General features: G+C 38.3%; 1 protein-coding gene across 1 annotated transcript in view; it reads right to left on the bottom strand.

Moving 5' to 3' along the window:
• PLB1 (phospholipase B1) overlaps positions 1 to 19,960 on the bottom strand; it is a 142,002-nt gene that overhangs the window by 43,711 nt on the left and 78,331 nt on the right. The window contains exons 28-35 of the mRNA XM_060754120.2: positions 18,618 to 18,699; positions 16,427 to 16,531; positions 13,063 to 13,158; positions 11,402 to 11,473; positions 6,558 to 6,629; positions 4,372 to 4,432; positions 2,566 to 2,624; positions 435 to 502 (exon numbers count right to left, since the gene is read on the bottom strand). Coding sequence (XP_060610103.2) covers positions 435 to 502; positions 2,566 to 2,624; positions 4,372 to 4,432; positions 6,558 to 6,629; positions 11,402 to 11,473; positions 13,063 to 13,158; positions 16,427 to 16,531; positions 18,618 to 18,699 — 615 coding nt within the window. The remainder of the gene's footprint in view (positions 1 to 434; positions 503 to 2,565; positions 2,625 to 4,371; positions 4,433 to 6,557; positions 6,630 to 11,401; positions 11,474 to 13,062; positions 13,159 to 16,426; positions 16,532 to 18,617; positions 18,700 to 19,960) is intronic.

Here is a 19,960-nt window from a genome sequence, read left to right on the forward strand (position 1 = left end):
CTACAGCAAGGAAGATCCTCTCTCACATTCTCCCACAGTGTCTTGCCCCAACTAGTGGGAACCCGAGGTCAGCCCTTCCAACAAACCTCCATTCTCAGGAACTGATAAATAGGGAGCTGCACTTCTTCAAATATACAGGGCAAAGCTGTTTTGGACTTTTAAATGTAACATTCATGCTGTAACAGAAGTGCAGTAATATCATCTGCATTAAAGACAGTATGATAAAACCACATTCTCAGAAGGGCACCAATATGGCCTTTGTTCCTGGAAAAGGTACAAGTTGTATCTTTTGGCATTCACATATGCTCAAAGATGTAATCTTCCCATACACATGCTGCTCTCATTTTCATCTCTGGCAGCCTTAACTCTACAACATGATGATTTAAATTCACTGTTGAACTAGAACTTGGGAGGAATTCTAGGGAAAGCTCTACCTCCAGGAAAGCCCTCTCCATGTTATTTGTAGATCATTCAAATCCGTTGCTTTCACTCCTGCGGCACTCTGAAAAAGAGAAAAACATGTTAACAAGTAATGTATGAATACGATAATAATGGAGTAGAAGAAGTACTCTTCTCTACATAGAGATGTCATTGAAATCCACAAGCATGTGGACAATTTCAACAGAAAGGAAGAAACCATGAAAATGAACAAAATCTGGCTACCAGTATTAAAAAACTCTAAAATTATAACAGCAAATAAAGAACAATACTCAAACACAGGGGGACAAGAAACAATCAGAAACAGCTAATCACCTCTCAACAAAGGATTCCCCCAGGTAGCAACAAGCCACACCTAAAAACTGTCCATCCATCAAATGCTAATCAAGGTGGCCAATTGAAACATTCCTCACCCAGCTCCAACAGACAAGAGTTCTTTCTCCCACCCTGAACATTCCACAGATATATAAATCCAATTTTCCTAGTTTCCAACAAACCTCTCAACCTCTGAGAATGCCTGCCATAGATGCAGGTGAAACGTAAGGAGAGAATGCTTCTGGAATATGGCCATATAGTGTGAAAAACCTACAACAATCCAGAAGTATAGTTGGTCTTCCACATCCACAGATAGAATATACAATTCACAGCTTGAAAATACCCCCCCGCCCCAACCACCATACACAATCAAATCTTGATTTTGCCATTTTATATAATGGGACTTTAACATCTATGGATTTTGGTATTCTTGTGGGACCTGACATCAAACCTCAGCAGATAATGAGGGCACACTGTATAAATGTTCCTGAGAAGACCAAAATAGTTGGCCTATGCCCTGGGACAAGAAAGGTATCTGTGCTGTCACGCTCTGGGCCTGTGAAAAGGTCTGTAGTCAGGACGTGTTCTGTATGCCTAACAGGACACCGGGGGTGCCTCATATTAGAGGCCCTTTGGATTTATCTAAACAAAGTCTTTAGAAACTTGGAAAGTTTAACAAAGTTCTTTATCAATGCTTAGGTCTTCAATAAATCAAACAAATACTTCAAGGCTTTGAATCAACTGGTGGCTTTCTTAATCTTGTCCACAAGGGACAGGCAACTATCTTCATGATCCGTTTCTTCACTATCAGGGAAATCCTTGACCTCTACCTGGGCAATCTGTCTTAGGCTCTGCTGGCGTGGGCCCCTATACCCGGTCCAAATTGCGTTATGGCTGCCGCGAGTGGCCCTTACCAAACAGAATCCTTTTGTAGATTTCCAAGAGGAAAGAAGGTCTTCAATTCCCAGCGAAGGCTGGCTGTAAAGCTATGGGACTGGATCCCCCCAGCAAAGGCTATGCTTCTCTGTAGAGCTCTGGGACTGAATTCCCCCCAGCAAAAGCTGTAAAAGACGAAGCTTTCTACAGGTGAACTGATTCACGTCCTGTACGAAAGGCTTCTCGTGTGAACTGAACTAGAGGTCCCCCTTTTCCCTCCTAAACCCAGAAAAGGGGGCGGAACTAAATAACCTAATGATGATTGCTGGATCATTGGCCCTATAATAGCAAACCAAGGGAAGCCACCTTATTGCAAAATGCATGGAACCTTGGAATACATGCAAACACTCAAAGAAAGAAAAAGAAGTTGGAGCTCCTGGTACAGCCGTACCAGAACAGTATCAATAGAAAAATTACATATAAATACCTTTTTACTATCAAGGACTCCAGCCATGTAAACACAACAACAACAAACAAAATAGTCTCTCCTGCCCATCTCAGGTATTATCTTGTGCTGCCTATACTGAACTACATTAAAATATTCCATTTACAACATGAGATGCATGAAAAAATTGAATGCAATTTTGTACTATCTGAGCAAAATTACAAAAATGATGAGGCCTGGAAGCGAAAATGTCCTGTAATTGGACAAAAACTACATCAAACAATGACTTTTTTATAGCAATTCTGTTGCAAGTTGGCATGATTGTTTCAATGGCATATCAGCTAAAAATAGCTCATACTTTATTGGACCATCTGTGTTGGTCATGAATTCTCCTTTGTTAAGCTACCCACATTAACTCTCTATTACATGTCAACTGACACTATAGCTTCCTTGGGGAGAAGGGTATTTTGCAGTATGATGTATAGACTTACCGTGAAAGAATCACCCAATGCTGCTACTACTTTTATGTCAGCTGGCTCCAGTTTGTGTACTATAAGACAGGGAACAAAACACAGAAAAGGGATGGTCACTGGCATTGAAAAGAATGAATTTTGAAAATAGTATTAGAAATAGCAACCTTCTCAAGCCTCCACTACTTATTTGTTAGGTATATAATTCAGATTGCTTGCTGTATTGTATATGTGTATAATGGTATGCAGTTTTACCTTAATTCCTTGTTGTGCGAGGGGCTGCAGACTATGTGATCAGAACTGGGCTTGTTAAGGACTCAGACTCCATTTTAGAACTGTATGTTTAGAGACTTCAGTGGAAACAGATGTATGCTTCAGACTTCAGTAGGAACAGTATGCTGTACAGAAGCCATTACACACCATTGGATTTTCAGACTAGACGGAGACTCTATTAAGACTCTCAGAACAGAGAGATGCTTTAAATTATGAAATATTGATTCTAAGAATGGTGCCTTGTGTTACCTGCACAGAGAAACTACTGCAAATCTATTTGCAACTGGACTGATAAGCAAAGCACCTTTATGCTGAATACATGAAGTTTGTGAGTAAACCAACTATATTACTTTTAAAGAAGTCTGCTTATTTTTTTCTTTCTTGAAAGCATGATTTAAAGGCAAAGGGCCTTCTCGGCAGTGCCCCCCCCCCCCCGGTCTTTGGAACTCTCTCCCCAGGGACATCAGATTGGCCACCTCCCCCCTGTGCTTTAGAAGAAAATTGAAGACTTGGCTTTGGGACCAGGCGTTCGATTAATGGATAGTGGCAATTGGAAAGAAGACTTGGATACTGTGACACTGAATTAACCCCAGACTTGGATTTGGTTTTAAACTGGCATGACTAATCTATTGTTTTAATGAATTGTTTTTAATGTGATTGTTGATTATTTATATGTTGATAGCATTGTACGATGCTTATGTGAGGCCGCCCTGAGTCTGGGGGGGGGGGGGGAGAAGGGTGGGGTAAAAGTGTACGAAATGAATAAACAAATAAATATCAGGGTACATCAGTTTGACAGCTGAGAGACCTGATTACCTTGCATGAATGCCATTTTCCCAAAGGGTTATGACTCTAACAGGTCATGCTATTTACCAAGAGGTTATGGCACCATTTTTCAAAAGGTTATGACTTCTAACAAGGTCATGCCTTTCCAAAGACCATAAAATCTCCAAAAGGTTGGAGATGTCCATTTTCCAAAAAACAGGAGTTCAACAGTTTTTTTTAAAGTAAACCTAAATAAGAATACACCATATTATACAAACATGTTTCTATTTAAACATGGACAGGACTCATGAAATCTAGCACACAAATTAACAATGTTGAATGTTAAGAATGACAATATTATACATATTCCTTATGAGAAATGTTTTATAACCTCTTTGCTATCTTTTTGCCATTTTCTGAATTTAATTCTCTCCTGAGAGGGGGCAATCTTGCATACTATTAGGCAGCTTAAATTCCACTGAAGTCAAGGGTATTTAAGCAGCTGCACTGTGTGCAGTATTTCTACTCTTATCTATGTCCATGGCAGTCCTGGAGGCATTTTGTTTGTGATAAGAGCCTCTTTTCAAAGTTTTGAGAATCTCAATTTTTATTTTCAAGTATGTTTACACCCTTCATAGCTGCAGGAATATGAATTCAAAATGCAATGTCAAAAAATGCTAACTATCTTTCCCTCTGCACTTCACCAAAGTTTACAGTAAACCAGCACTGATTCAAAGCAAGCAACAGAAAGTAGCATTACTTATTTTCTCTGTATGCCTTATTCCTCACCTGATTTTGGGATGCTTTTCGATGGAGCTGGTTTAGAGCACAATAGGTCGCTACCCCAGTTCTGGAGAGATAAAAAGTCAACAGTTATTAGCCTTTATCTTTTATATACTGGGGTACACTAAATGTATGAAAAACCCAGAAATAATTATTGCATCAGAGGAATTCCTGCCTTCAAACTCTGGTTCCTATAGTAGTCAGCCTCTACTTATTGCCTTCATCCCCAGATTTCATCAGAGACAGCATAATGCTAAATTCTTCTAGCTGATGTTGTTTATCATGCATATCAAATTTGCATTATTTGCAGTCTTTTCTTTTCTTCCAACAGCTCTTTGTACTCTATAGCTGTGCCCAAGTGGTTTTAGATACAGTCAGCTTTATCCTTTCCTAAAACAGGTTATTCTACACCAGGCTGTTCTTCACTTTAAAATTAGCAAAGTAATTAATAACCTTTCCCGTGTATATTTGAAAAGACTAGTTTACTGCTGTATAAGCATTTGCAGTGTGCTACCCAATAACTGAGCTCAGTGAGTCTCAGCAATGTCATAAACAAGCCCCTTTTCTATTGCAGCATTCTTTACTCTAAAGTAGTATAAAATGGATGACACACAACAGATCATCCCAATATAATAAAAATGATACTTTATTTATAGGCTGCTCTATCTCCCCAGGGGAACTCAATGCTTATACCAGGGATTAAATCCCAGAGTTCCCCTTGGAAAATCCTCTGTTCATCCACTCATGAAACCTTTCTTGGGCATGATAGGAATACCTGCTTTTGAAAGTTACAAGAATGTCAACACTTGGGCATGACACATCATAGCTAAAACACTTGGTTACATCTGCATATCTCACCACCACTGCAATATGCTAGAGAGGACTCCCCAAACAAGTCAATTTCCCAAAAAGCAGAGAAGCTACTCTGTCTTTCCAGATCAAATGTCAAATCCTTACATTTAAAGTTATGTAAACTACACATTCCATTTGGGACCAAGCCAAAATGTGGCATGCATAGTTGAGAGGGTGATCATGCTCACAGGGGGTGATCTGGAAGAAATAATGCCCTGTGCTTCATCCCTTAGGCCTGAATGATGCAAGCTCTCTTTTCCTGGGCCATTTGGAAAACCTGGTGCTAGAAACTTCTTATTGGGATAGTGTAGTATTTTCCCCAGGCCTAAAGCAGACAGTGGCTGCAAGTTTTGGCCTTTGTAATCTCACATCTAGCGAAGGCGTAGTGACCTTTGAAGTACAAGAAGGTGAGCTTCTTATTTTTTATTGTGTTGCTTTTTTATCCCTCTTCCATTGTTGCATCATCTCGGTGTTGCCTAGCAAACATTTTCTGAGTGGTTTAGGGTCTTTTGATTTCTATCCTTTGTTAACACCCTCTGGAATGCTTACTGAACAAAATCACTTATATTCTTTACAACCGAGTTTGTATGCTTCAGACAGTTCAAACTGTGGAGGCACCTAAGGCACCATTTGGTCAAATGCTGTGGGAAAACTTGACTCATGTAGCCAATTACATGCAGTAAAGAAGGGAGAGCTGGCTGCATCTAAGAATGTATACATTCCTCCTTATGAGACAAAATGTATACATTCCTCCTTATGAGTTCATTAGAGAGCTGAAGAATTTGTAAGTTAGTGGCCAATTTTCTCATTATTGGCATGGTGGTCAAAAGGATGATAGACAATCAGATACAAGCACTCTTAGATGAAATAGATATTGTGAATCCCATTCAATATAGGTTTAAACCTAATTTTGGTGTTGAAACTGCCAGACCACTTGTGGAAAAACTTGTTCTGCGCTAGTATGTGCTCCCTGTCCACATAACGGCAACCAACCATTTTTAATTGAGAGATTTTCTGTATTCATGTCTATTTGCACTGTTATTTTTCCAATGGCTGCCAATGGGGATCAAACTAAAAACATGAAGTCCATAGACAGGGGCAGAGTAATGGTTTGGACAGTTGTCTAATGATATATTAACTGCCCATTTGTTGAAGAGATTCTCAATTGAAATTTAAAATGAAATGGAATTTTTTAAAATCCTCTTGCAAATGTACATGTATGAAGTAGTCCTAATTCAAATTGTCCCTGTAAGTCTGTAAAGTGATATGTGAAAACATCCTAAGAATAGCAGACATTTTGTACTAGGCATATATGTGAAATACAGAGTCAGAATGATCACCTCGATTGGCTCGTTGGTGGGATCTGGAGATGGACGAATGCTGTTCTTGGAGGTTCCAAAGAAGGGCTGGAGCTAATGGAGAAAAAATACGCCAGGTTCCAAAAATCTCATATGGTAACAAGTAAAGAGGTTTTATATGATCATTAAAATAGTAAGTTGAAGGTATAATATTAACTGACATGAACTGAAGTTCTGCAGTTACAAAGAAAAGTGTGCCTGTTCTTGGTATGTGGAATAATTCCACTTGAGAAAGAAGGGCAGGCTGTGATTATTTTGGCATTTCCCCCACTAAATATTCAAAGTAGTTATCATTTATTTATTTATTTATTTATTTATTTATTTATTTATTTATTTACTGCATTTATATACCGCTTTTCTCCCCCTGGGGGGACTCAAAGCAGCTTCCAACATAATAATGGCTAAATTCAATGCTTTACATACATGTGAAAACCAAGGTGTATAACTAGACAATAACATATAACTATAAATTAAAAACCGAACCATATTAAACATAAAACATAGAATGATATTTGAACATAATATTAAAACATCGATAACACAATAACATTTATATTAAATTCACACAGCTATTCGAACTTCTATAGATGATGTGCATGAAGCAACTCTTGTATGCCTTCTAGTATTGCCACTGTGAGCCTATCCAGATTCTTACAAACACTGCAATGCTGCAGCTTGACATCACAGTAGTAATGCCTATGCTTGTTCAGCACATAAATGCACAACAAAGCGGGAGAAAGGAAAAAATAGACTATCTGAGACTAAGAATTCTAGCAACACTTTTGTTATCTGTTAAGAGCTTATTATTTTTCTTTCATTTATGATTTGTAACACCTGTCAGGACAACTTCATACAATATCCTCTATGCATCAAGCTGAACACAATGGGTTATATCACTTAAGTTATATATATCTCATTTCCCTCTAGATTTGTCAAAGTTCAAGCCCAATAATACTTCATGTCAGCCTTTCCTGCCTTATGCATCAGATGACTTAAAAGGCATGTCCCTGGACTTTTTGCAGTATTGTGGAGGATGTTGGAGCACATGTTATGTAGTTTACACTCCAATCTCCTCTAAAAATGTGCAAGGGAGCCCGGGACACACGTCAAAATAAGCATCACTTAATTGTTCCTCCCACAAAATACTGTAGTTACTTTGCTTGGCAATCCCATGGGCCCTACCATTTATGTTTTGTAGAATCATAGAATCATAGAGTTGGAAGAGACCACAAGAGCCATCCAGTCCAACCCCATTCTGCCACGCAGGAACACAGATTCAAAGCACTCCCAACACATGATTATCCAACCTCTGCTTAAAACCTTCAGAGGAGACTTCATCACCCTCCAAGGCAGTGTATGCTACTGACATTAAGTCTAGTCATGTCTGATTCTGGGGGTTGGTGCTCCTCTCCATTTCTAAGCTGAAGAGTTGGCATTGTCCATAGACATCTTCAAGGTCATGTGGCCAGTATGACTGCATGGAGTACTGTTACCTTCCTGCAAAAGCAGTACCTATTGATCTAATAGAAAATGAGTTTATCTGGAAGACACTGATGATTATAGATTTAATGATTTTATATGGATTTTCATTATGTTGTGTTAAATGTTTTTAATAGTATTTATGTATGTTGTGGTATCAAATTGCTTCCAGTTTGTAAGCCACCTTGAGTCGCCGGTTGAGAAAGGTGGAATAGAAATACAATAAATAAATAAATAAATAAATAAATTTCACATTTGCAAGTTTTCGAACTGCCAGGTTGACAGAAGCTGGGCTAACAGCTGGAACTCACTCTGCTCTTTGGATTCAAAGCTCCAACCTTTTGATCAGCAAGTTCAGCAGCTCAGCAGTTTAACCTGCTGCATCACCAGTAAAAAAACCCAGCAATTTCCGATTTCCAATTCCAGACAAACCAGCAATTTGTGGTTTTTCACTTTCACAGTGGTTCTGCACCCCTAACCCCTGTAAATGTCGGGGGCTGACTAAAATCTATTAATGAACTCCTTTTGTGAAAGAAATACCTTCTAGCTGTTTCCCTCCTATGGTAAGTCAAAAGCAAATATGACATTGCTCCATTGCAACTGTGATTTGTCTGCCTTATGTTATAAATACATGAATTTTGAGATATTTTTCTGGTGGTTGTCCATTTTGTAGGCTGACTGAATAATATTTTCCTTTTTCCCTTACATTTACAGTGCTATATCGCAAATGTGTCATTTATTATTGCAGGTTAGCACTGTAGTTTTTTTTTTTTAAAAAAATGGAAGAGCAAGAGAAATGAGGACAAGAAAAAGGAACATGTTGCTCTGATATGTCTTATAATTAAAAAGAAAGTCACCCAATTCCTGCCAGGAAATGCCAAAAAAAATGTCCAGGACAATTACATTTGGATTTTTTTTATTTTAAAAAAGCTGAAACCTCAAAGCAACAAACACTGCCACCTCTTGATATCTTTGACCAGTTTAGAGGCACTCACAGACAAGGGTCGCTTGTGGAGATTCACCTTCAAATGGTGGGAGGAGGTCCCCCTGCTTGACTATTGCTGAGATGAAAAGTAACTACATTTGCAACTAACAGGAATAGTATGGTATGTCTGCACCATCTGCTTCATTTAGGATGCTTTTGCAACTATGTTGGTTTTAATATAATGGGAAGGGAACCAATGTTTTTGTATTACCAGAAAAAAAACCTGCATAAATTTTTGGATTGCACACTCAAACACCTTGTTTTTCCTACATATGAAGAAAGTAGATCAAAACCATCTAATTTCATATTACAACCTTGGAGACTAGGACTCGGAGCAATGGGTTCAAATTACAGGAAAGGACATGTCACCTGAACATTAGGATGAACTTTTTGACCTCTGAAGATGTCAGCCACAGATGCTGCTGGAACATGGCCATACAGCCCAAAAAAACTCACAGCAACCCAACTTTCTGATTGTAAGAACTGTTCAACAGTGGAACTCTGTGCCTTGGGGTGTGATCGAAGCTCGTTTTTTGGAGGCTTTTAAACAGAGGCTGGATAGTCATCAGTTGAGAGTGCTTTGATTATGTTTTTCCTGCATGGCAGAGGGTTGGGGTAGATGGCCCATGCAATCCCTTCCAACTTAATTATTCTATTATTCTTTGATTCTATGCCATTTGAATTAGCCACAGTTCTTCAATTATCTCTGAAGCTCTTGTCCTCCTTTGCATATGTTAGAAGAGCAGTTTGAACATTTAGAACAAACCACAATTTTTTCTTACAACTTGGGAATTGTGATAAGTCCTAACAAGGGTGAAAGCAAACAGAAACCAAACAATTGGAACAAACCACTATTTCTCAGGTTTGGACCTAATTGTTGTTGATATTGTTCTGGCCTTCAAACCATTTGTGATTTATGGTGGCTCTATGATGGGATTTTCTTGATAAGATTTGTTCAGACTGTATTTGCCTTTCCCTGAGGCAGAGAGTGTGTGATCTGCCCAAGGTCACCTACTGGGTTTTTTTTTTTTTTGGCTGAGCATGGATTTGAATCCTCATCTCCAATATTAGTCCAATGTTCAAACCACTACATCACACTGGATCTCAGGCCTAATGGTAGTGATGGATAAATCTTTTCAAAGTGAAAATGGAGAGATGTGAAGCACAGAAATCCTTTGTGTGCTCATTCTGTTAGTGTGCCTGTATTAGGCAGCACTATGATGGCTGTGCTACTTGTTAACATTTTAAATGTTGACTCTTGGCTATAATAGTTTATGTGTGTGTGTGCGCGCGTGCGTCCACAAATGTGACTTAAGATGGAAAAATCCATGCATATTTTCCCTCAACTCTTTAACGTATCTTGATACATTCATGCAGGTATTCAAACATTTATAACCCACCCTATATCCAAGCAAGAAAGCCAACATGGTGCAGCAGTTTGTGCTTTGGAGTATGACTCTAGAGACCAGGGTTTGATTCCTTACTCTGCCATGGAAACCCATTTGGTGACCATGAGCAAGTCACTCACTGCTGGGCCCAGAAAACCCCACTTAAGGGTTGCTATAAGGTGGAAATACACACTACAATACCACCAACATCCAAACAATAAGATAGCAATCAACAATTTAAACTCATCCACAACACTTTAATATTATTGTATGCTTTCAAGTTGTTACTGATTAAAGGCCACTCCAAGACAAATCCTATTATGGGTTTTCTTGGCACAATTTGCTCAGATGAGATTTGCCATTGCCTTCCTCTGAGTCTGGGAGTGTATGTTGTCCAAGGTTACTCAGTGGTTTTCCATGCCTGAGAAGATTTGAATCCTGGTCTCCCAGTGTCCTAGCTCAAAACTCAAACCATGAGTGCCACTTGTTTAAAAATAGTTTAAACCAGAAGCCCATGGTCAAGCTATGTGGTAGTAGCAAAAACTTGAAAATCCATGTTTTAACCTGATGCAAAAATGAAATTTATGTTATTGCCAGTTGAGGCCAAAGAGGAAGGCGTTTCATAGCCAAGACACCACTGCAAAGAAGTTCAGTACAAGGTTCTGCAGGCTAATTTGTAAGAACACATAGGTGAACACTGCAATTCCATACTCATGTACTCAGACATAAGACCCAGTGAGTTGAATGGGATTTAACTTCCAGGTATGTATGTCTAGGATTGCAGCTTCAATGTTTCAGAACTAGACAGAAAATATTCATGAAAACTGAAATATCTATGCACACATGCAGCAATGGTGTCAATATCTAAATTGCTAATATCAACATTTTCAGGTATTTTAGACCCCACTTAGATACCCAAACTGGTCCCCTCCTTAAAAAAAAAAAATCTTAATGGAAGACAGTGAAATGTTTACCAGAGTTGGGCAGCTCAGAGTTATTTTATCCGTAAGACTGACTGAAATGTTTTTTTCGTCCAAAGGCCGAAGCTGAGAATCAAACAAACAAGAATTATGAGGCAGCATTAAAAAAAAACAACCCTCAAACTTTCAAATACCAATACTTAATAAACACTGTGATGGGTTTGTCAGACAATTTGACCCATAAGACACCTTCCAACTTGCTGTTTTTCCATACTCCAGATAAACACTATAATTTCATTAAAATTCTAAGTGAGTAACACAGCAACTGTCTAGCAAGATGAAATAACAGAGCAGTAAGGGTACGTGTTGTCAATAAACAGCAAAGGAGAAAAATAACAGAAAATTTGTGTAATGGAATATCATCAGAAAAAATGGACTCAATCCTGTAGATTTGTTTCCAGATGGATGACTCATAGTGTTACCAGTCAAAAGACACAGAACAGCTATCCCATTTTCTCCCCATTAACAGATTAGCATAGGATGGGAAAAGATGGAGGCAGCGGAGAAACACCAATGAAATATTATGGACTTCATTACAAACGACCATGGATTTGAATCCATAGGCTCCTGTCAGGGAGCATGGAGAACCTGTCACACCATAATTCACATTGCATGACCTACAGAGACCTCAATCCCATGAGGGGAAGTGTTGCCAACCTGCTCCCCCCCCCCCTTTGGTGGTAAGGCAATACATGTTGCTGCTACGGTGGTATATAATGCTTGCCAGGCATGTAGCCGGGGGGGGGGGGGCTCGGGGGGCTTCAGCCCCCCCCCCCCGAAATTTTCATGGTGGTTCGCGAAAAGGCCTTACTGGTGCATTATTTAAACTGTTATGTTTATTCCTATCATGATCTGATCACCATGCTCAATATATCCCATATGCATGGGGGTATTGGGGTAATGATACAAAAGGTTTGCTAGGCTAGACCCTCTTTCACTCAGACTCAGCCCCCCCCCCGAAACTCAGCCCCCCCAACCCCCCCGAAAATTTTTTAGCCCCCCCCCCCCGAAACGAAATCCTGGCTACGGGCCTGATGCTTGCTCTCCTCTTTCTGGACAGAGCTCAACCAGAAGTACATGTGCATCTTGTAATGGGCTCTGCCTTGAAAGAGAAGAACAAGTGGTTTATAATGGAGAAAGTACCCTGTCTGATTTATAGATGTAAAATTCCATGCAGAAAGCAAGATGACTTCAGAATAAAAGCCTCATCTAGGGATCTCATCACACTAGAGAATGAATTGACTTAAAATCCAGTTTCTGCTTCTTGCAGAATTCTGGGGTTTGTAGTTTAGTGAGGAGCCTTTAACAACCTCACTAAACTACACACACCAGAATTCTGCAGGAGGCAGAAACTGGATTTTAAGTCAATTCATTCTCTAGTGTGATTAATGTGAATGACTAGAAGAATCCTAAGTCTAATGGGCTTTACTAGCAGAAGACTGAATTCACTGGAGGTTCATCTTGTTTTAGATCAACCATAACATTGCACTTCCTCTTTCAGATGTTGTGCCTGTCCTTAGATTGTGCCTTCTACCAAAACATGAAAAGCAGACAAAGGACTTTTGCTACTAGGAACAGAAAAAACACTCAAACAAGAAAATATGGATGTACTTTAGATAACGTCTTATATTCTGGAAAGAATGTTTGTATCCTACCATGTCGTTCCAGAGGGCCCTGGCAAGCTGGGAATGTGATTTTTGACTCAGGTGAAAACAATCAGGTGCAAAGAAGGAAATATCTAGCTGCCCATCCTGAAAACAGATTTTGGGAAATAAAAAAAGAACACCATCAACAATAGCAAAATCATTGGGCACCCCAGTGATGGAACTCATAGTAAATTTTCACTGGGAAGTTACATTTTAACAACAAATACTGTTTTGCTCAGGCACCTCTTTCATAACACTATGACCTGGGATCATCCACTGAAGACAAGAAGACAGGACAGTAGGAAAAGATAGTAACTAATAAGAGGGAAATCTATATATATATTGGAGAAAAAAAAACTTAAAACATATATATTAAAAAAAAAGAAAAAAATGGAAAAAAGGAGAAAAAAATATAAAAATAAAAATTGAGTTCTTTATGACTTCCTGGGTATTGTCGTATGGGGTGTCTTCCTTTTCTTTTTCCTTTCTTCTTTTTTGTTTATACTTTTTCTCTCCTTCTTTCATTTGAGGTCCAGTCCATTTTAAAAAAAATTATTGTCTTATAGTTCTTCTTCTTTAAGTATTCTGTTATTTTTCCCCAATTTGTTTCTTTTATCGGTGTTTCTTTATGTCTTGATAATAAAAATGTGAGTCTGTCCATGTTTATTATATCAAGTATTTTTTGTATCCACTCTTCTACATCGGGTATTTTCTCTAATTTCCATAATTTGGCATCACATATTCTAGCCACAGTTGTTAATAAAAATAATAATTTATCCATATTTTTATCCATTTTTATTTTCGTCATGCCCAGTAAAAACAATTCCGGTTTTTGAGCTATTTTCATGCCTAGCATTTCCTCTATTGTCTCTTTTATCTTCTTCCAGTAAGCTATCGCAGGTCCACCACATATGGTAGAAAGTTCCCTCTTTTTTCCTGCACTTCCAACATTCGGTATTTACATTTTTATAACATTTTCCTAGTTTATATGGTGTTATATACCATCTGTAAGAAATTTTAATCCAATTTTCCTTTAGATCAGTTGCATATAAATACTTTAGTTTTTTAGTCAATATTTCTTCCCACTCCTCTTTCTTTACTTTCCTTCCTATATTTTTGTTCCATCTCTTCATATAGTCTTTTTCTTCTTTTCTTTCTCTATTCCATTCTTGTAGCTTTTTATATATCTTCGTTATTATCTTTTTTTCCGTTTGTATTATTGAATCCCAAAAAGTCTTTTGTTCTGCAAATCCTAATCTTTTGTCTTTTTTGTAGCATCCCCAAATTTGTCTATACTGAAACCATGAGATTTTATCATTTATTTCTTTCATTTTCTGTTGCGATTTTAAAATTATCCTTCCTTTTTCTTTTTTTAATAAGTCTTTGTATTTTGGCCAATTGTTCCAGCCCAGTTCTCTTCTTTGTAGCGCCTCTAGTGGGGATATCAATTGTGGGGTTTTTCCACATATTTTCTTTTTATATTTATCCCAAATTTTGTAGAGTGCCAGCCTAATGAAGTGGTTTCTGAATTGTTTTTCCTTCTTCACTCCCTCTAGGTAATTTTCAATGGTAAGCAAACAGTATTTTGCCCCCCCCCCCCAAACCAATCACTGATATATATTTTCTGTTCGTCGTGGGAGTTCTGTGTGCAATATTTGGTTCAATTCCATGATTGGTGGAGTTCAGAATGCTCTTTGATTGTAGGTGAACTATACATCCCAGTAACTACAACTCGCATATGTCAAGGTCTATTTTCCCCTAAGAGCGCCTTAAGAGTGCCCCTGGGCAAAATCAACTATACTGCAAATGCTTACTTTGCGTAATGGGTTGAACCGCCCCTGAGAAGGAATCCAGCAACACTTTTGAGACTAACTGGGAAAAAGAAACTACGGTCAACTCTTCACATTTGCAGCTTTAACTTTTTATTTGAATATTTATGGTTTTGATTAATATGTGCTCTCTAGAAATCTCTAGGTCTTCCAGTGTGGTGCTATGGTCAACTCCAGAGTTGTGCTGAAGGAACTAGATATTCCTAGAGAGGAATTTTCTCATATTAAAAATTAGCCGTTTTTATTCCCCCCCCCCCCACACTTTTGCACCTGTGACCATAACCACTATGAAAGCAGAGAATCTACTGTAGTAGCACACGTGTCTGTGAACTATAGTTGGCTTGCAACTGTTTTGATTACATCACTTAAGTGATGGAGTGGTTTCACATTGGATTATGACTCTGGAGGCCAAGCTGAAAATCCACTGGATGATCTTGAGCAAGTCACATACTGTCTTAGCCTCAGAGGAAGGCAAAGCCCCTTTTGAACAAGTAATTTCACCTTAGGGTGGACATAAGTCAGCAATGACTTGAAGGCACACAATGTCGACAAAGCCCATTAGGGTTGTTACTAGTAACATATCTTTCCCAGTTAGCCTCAAAAGTGCTGCAGGATTCTTTTTATTTTGTTTGGAGAACAAATTTTTGAACATTTATTGAAGAATGAACATATTTTTGAAGACTAAAAAAGTTTTGAATATGTTATATAACGCAAAATATGTAAATTACATAAATTAATTGATATGTCCAAAGCAGTACAGTTTTGTTGACATTTCTTTTATGAGTGAAAAACAAAATAGGTACGCTTCAAGTCTTCATTCATAATTTTGACAAGCCCTGGTCAGGTTTCTTCAGGTTTATTGACATAGTTGTACAAACAGTGAATTTAAAAGAGTTCTTTTATAATACAACATGGATACATTACTGTTATGTTAAAGTTTATTTGTGTGTGTGTGTGTGTGTGTGTGTGTGTTTTGACATATGCATTTCCAATTCCAGATAAACCAAACAATGGCAATACTAATACTAGTCTCAGACAACTGTAAGCTCACATTGTGCTGGTGCCTGATGTGTAAAAAGTTCTTATTTTTGGCTAGGTAGCCTATTCTTTGTTATTTAAGACTGCAGCTGAAAGCAGTCAAGGATGTGACCCAAAGTCTGAAGCTGGATGCAAGTGCATCACAAAAGGTATACATACAAAGCTCTTGAAACCATTTCACATACAATGCTCCTCAGGGCTGAAAGCTCTTGAAGAGAAAACAAAGATATATTCACACAGGCTAAGCTTGCAGAATGCTTTTCATATTAATTTGTTGTTCCTCCAGAAAAACAAGATGACATTGTGAAGGTTACATGGCATTTTTTTTATCATAGTGATGCCAAGAGACTGAGGAATGGGCTATGTAGTAAGGACTGGAGCATGGTTGTCTGCTTTACATTAATTTTTCTTAGACTTACATAAGAAGAAAAGTCCTCTTTGCTCTTCAAGACATCTTTAAAAATGAGCAAAGTAAACACCATATTGAATGCAGAACACATACATACTGGTAGACGAGGTAATTCAGTGAGCTGGATGGAAGGCTGCAATACGACTGTAAAATCCTCCCGAGAATCATACATGTTGCTCGCCACCAACTTTTGGAGGCTGTGCTGTTGAAGAAAAATAAAATATCATTCTTCAAATTTATTTTTGGGGTCCAAGTGCTAAAGATGTTCACAGTACTTGGAAATATCCTCTTTCTGTATCATGACAAGAGAAAGCATATCTTGACACATTGAGACTGCCCACTTGTTGTTTTTTAAAGGGCAACTATTGCCTTTTTGAATTTTGGGGGTAAAATTTTCATTTCAGAGCAAAAAAAAAATCAAGGTTCTTCCTCTAAAGACACGTTGGCCTTGCATCTTCATTCAAAATGCCAGGACCTTTTCTCAGATATTTTCTGAAAGTGATAAATCTGTGTTTTGCTGACGAAGCCAATGATTTTAAAATTAGATAAGTTTTATTGTTGCAAGATAATAAAAATATTCTTGAGAGAGAATGGGAAATACCTAACTGCTAGTTAAAATCAAAGCTGAGTCAATTGAGTATATAGATCTTTACAATAGTCTGAATCAAAGGATGGAATCCTACTGATACATAATTACACTTTTTCTGGGCATGGGAAGATAATGAAAATGTGCACAGACTGAGCAATTACTTTTTCCAATACAATATGACCCCCTTATCCATGGGAGATATATTTCCCAACTTTGCATCGATGTGTGAAACCATAGAAAACAACAAACACTACTATTTTAATAGGATGAATGACTGAGGTACTAAGAAATTGGTGTAGATTGTACATGAGGTCCAAAGTGAATAACTGAATAAGTAAAATCATGGAAAAGTAAAACCAGATATTTTAGTTCTGTGGATATGGGGGTTGTACTTCCTTCATAGTTACTGCACTCAGAACCCTTTCCTCCTGCCACCACTGTCAATGGCAGTATATTTGTGCTGGTGTAGTTCACCACCAGATTCCAGCCATGGGCTCACAAATGTTATACCTATGTTATAAAGCTATGCGAATCTGTTTACCAAGGCAGACAGATGGATACAGGCACAGACCTATTTACATTCATGGAATTCAGTTGCTTTTATTTTCCATAAACTAGAGGAGAGCATTATCAACACAAGTCACATTGAGTAGGTCCAAAGGCAAGGAAAGAGTTATATACTTCCAGAATATTATGAACATAAACACAGGTAACTCTTAGGTGTGTGCTAGTTTAAACATTCATATCTGTTTTTAGAAAAGTTCATGGGGTTCATCTATGTATTTTCAAAATGTCACATCTTTCTCTGGAATTGTGCAGGCTTCCATTATATATTTTTTCATTTTACATGGAAATCAAGACTGTCAAGATGCCAATTTCTGTCACATTCTAGCTTCTGCACCAGGTGGCATAGAACCACAAATAATAAAATGCATCTTATCTTAGTCATAAAATCTGTATAAGATTCTGCTATGGAACATGTAGCATTCCTGTCCATAAAGCATGGCAATCTCAGAAAGCATTCAGACACAAATACAGTAGAGTCTTGCTTTTCTGACATAAACGGGCTACCAGAACGTTGAATAAGTGAAAATCTTGGATAATATGGAGGGATTAAGGAAAAACCTATTAAACCCAAGCAAAGGTTTGCCTCTTGTGTTCAGTGCCTGCTCTCTTTCTTTTATTCCCTCCCTCTTCCATAAAGTAAACACTTCTGCTGCTGGCAAGAGAGAGAGAAATGGACTGGGGTTGCAGGGAGGGTGAGGCGAGGATGGGTGCCAAGGTCAAGAGCGCCAGAGAGCAAGGCCGGCAGATCAGCCAGGGCAGTGGGCAGTCTCAAAGGGGTTCTCCCTTTACCTGCGCAGAGGCCGCTTCCCTGAAGCCTTGCCTGGGCTGAATGTGAGGCCCCAGGGAGGAGATTGACAGCAAGGAGGGAAGCGGAGTCCAGAGAAGGAGCCAGAGAAGGAAGAGAGGAAGGAAGGAAGGAAGGAAGGAAGGAAGGAAGGAAGGAAGGAAGGAAGGAAGGAAGGAAGGGAACCTCATTGCAATTCTCTGAGGAAGAGCCTTGTTTTTATTCTTCCAAGCTAGAAGCAGCCAAGGCACATTGGATAATACAGAATGTTGGCTAAGCGAAGGTTGGATAAGCAAGACTCTACTGTATAAGCAAAACATAAATAAGCAGTAGTCTTCACTGATATACCTGATAGGCTTTGATTGCTTCTTTCATCGTCACCATTACAGCTGAGCCCTCTTTAATGGGGAGAACACAGATACAGAGAGCACTAGATATGGAACCAAAGGAGATGGGGGATAAAAGGTAAGAAAACTTTTGGGCATCCAGGAGATATAAACCAAGTTCCTCAGTGTTTTCTTTCCTGATGAGGCCAAGGAGGATTTTTCACTGCTATATGCATGGTGAGGAATGCAATGTTTTGCTGAAAACACATAAAGTTCAATTCCTATCAATTTTGCAACTTCTAGTAGTAAAAAAAGTTTGTTTTACTCAATAAAGATACTAGAATAATAGAAAAAGGAAGCAAAAATGGAAGTCTGTTTATTTGATAAGAGTTGCAATGACAGTAACGCTTTGTAGGAGCTGATAGATGCCATGAATTTAGGATGGCAAAAATCCTTGAAAATTTGTTCTAAACATTAAAGTTGCTACCCAAACTACTGGATCTACTGAGTGTTTCATAACAATGGAGCCAATTTCAAAACAGTATATTTCATGATGGCAACATGTTAGAATTACACAAAAAGTTAAAAATTGTTTCCTGAGTTATCATGTTATTCAGTGTTACTAATCCTTTTGAGCTAGAAACAAATCTAAAAAATAACTCCGAAAATGGGTAATATCTCATTAGACCTTGTGTTTCATTGTCACCATGCTGTGAATTACTGAAGTTAGGGACCATTTGTGCACTGGGAGAAGCACCTAGTGGTAATCATTTGAACCTATGCTCCACCCTTTCAAGTTTCATTCATGGGAGGTTTATGGTTGCAGAGATATAATGATTTCAAACTGAGTCCGTCTGTTGAATGGGATTAAGCACCTTGGACAACTCTGGTAGAGTTCAGTCTTAACCCCAAAGTTACTTAAATCCACTACCCCACTAATATGGAAGCCAACTGCTACCTTTAGGAACACTCCCTTAGAAGGCATTTTGATAAGTTTTCTGATGCAATTTGGTGGATACTTTCCAATGGAGATTTATGTGTAAAAACTATTCCTCTGTGTGCAATATTATCACACAAAAAGAACATTAATGCTAACAGTTATTTTGCACATGCATAACTTTATACATTTCTTTGTTTTTTAATGCAATATCAAACCTTTATATCATTTTAGCCTCAAATGTAAGAAGGGTTTTTTGACGTCCTTGATCATTTTTGTTGTTCCTTCTGTATCCTTACTAGTACTACAACACTTGTTTTCACGTGCACTAACACAAAGTATCCACAATATTCCAAACACAGTAAAGAAAACTTATTATGAAGAATGGCATATTAGCCTATAAAAAGTCTTGCTAGAGCATCTGCTGT

The sequence above is a fragment of the Anolis sagrei genome, chromosome 1, assembly GCF_037176765.1.
Source record: "Anolis sagrei isolate rAnoSag1 chromosome 1, rAnoSag1.mat, whole genome shotgun sequence".
NCBI lineage: Eukaryota > Metazoa > Chordata > Lepidosauria > Squamata > Dactyloidae > Anolis > Anolis sagrei.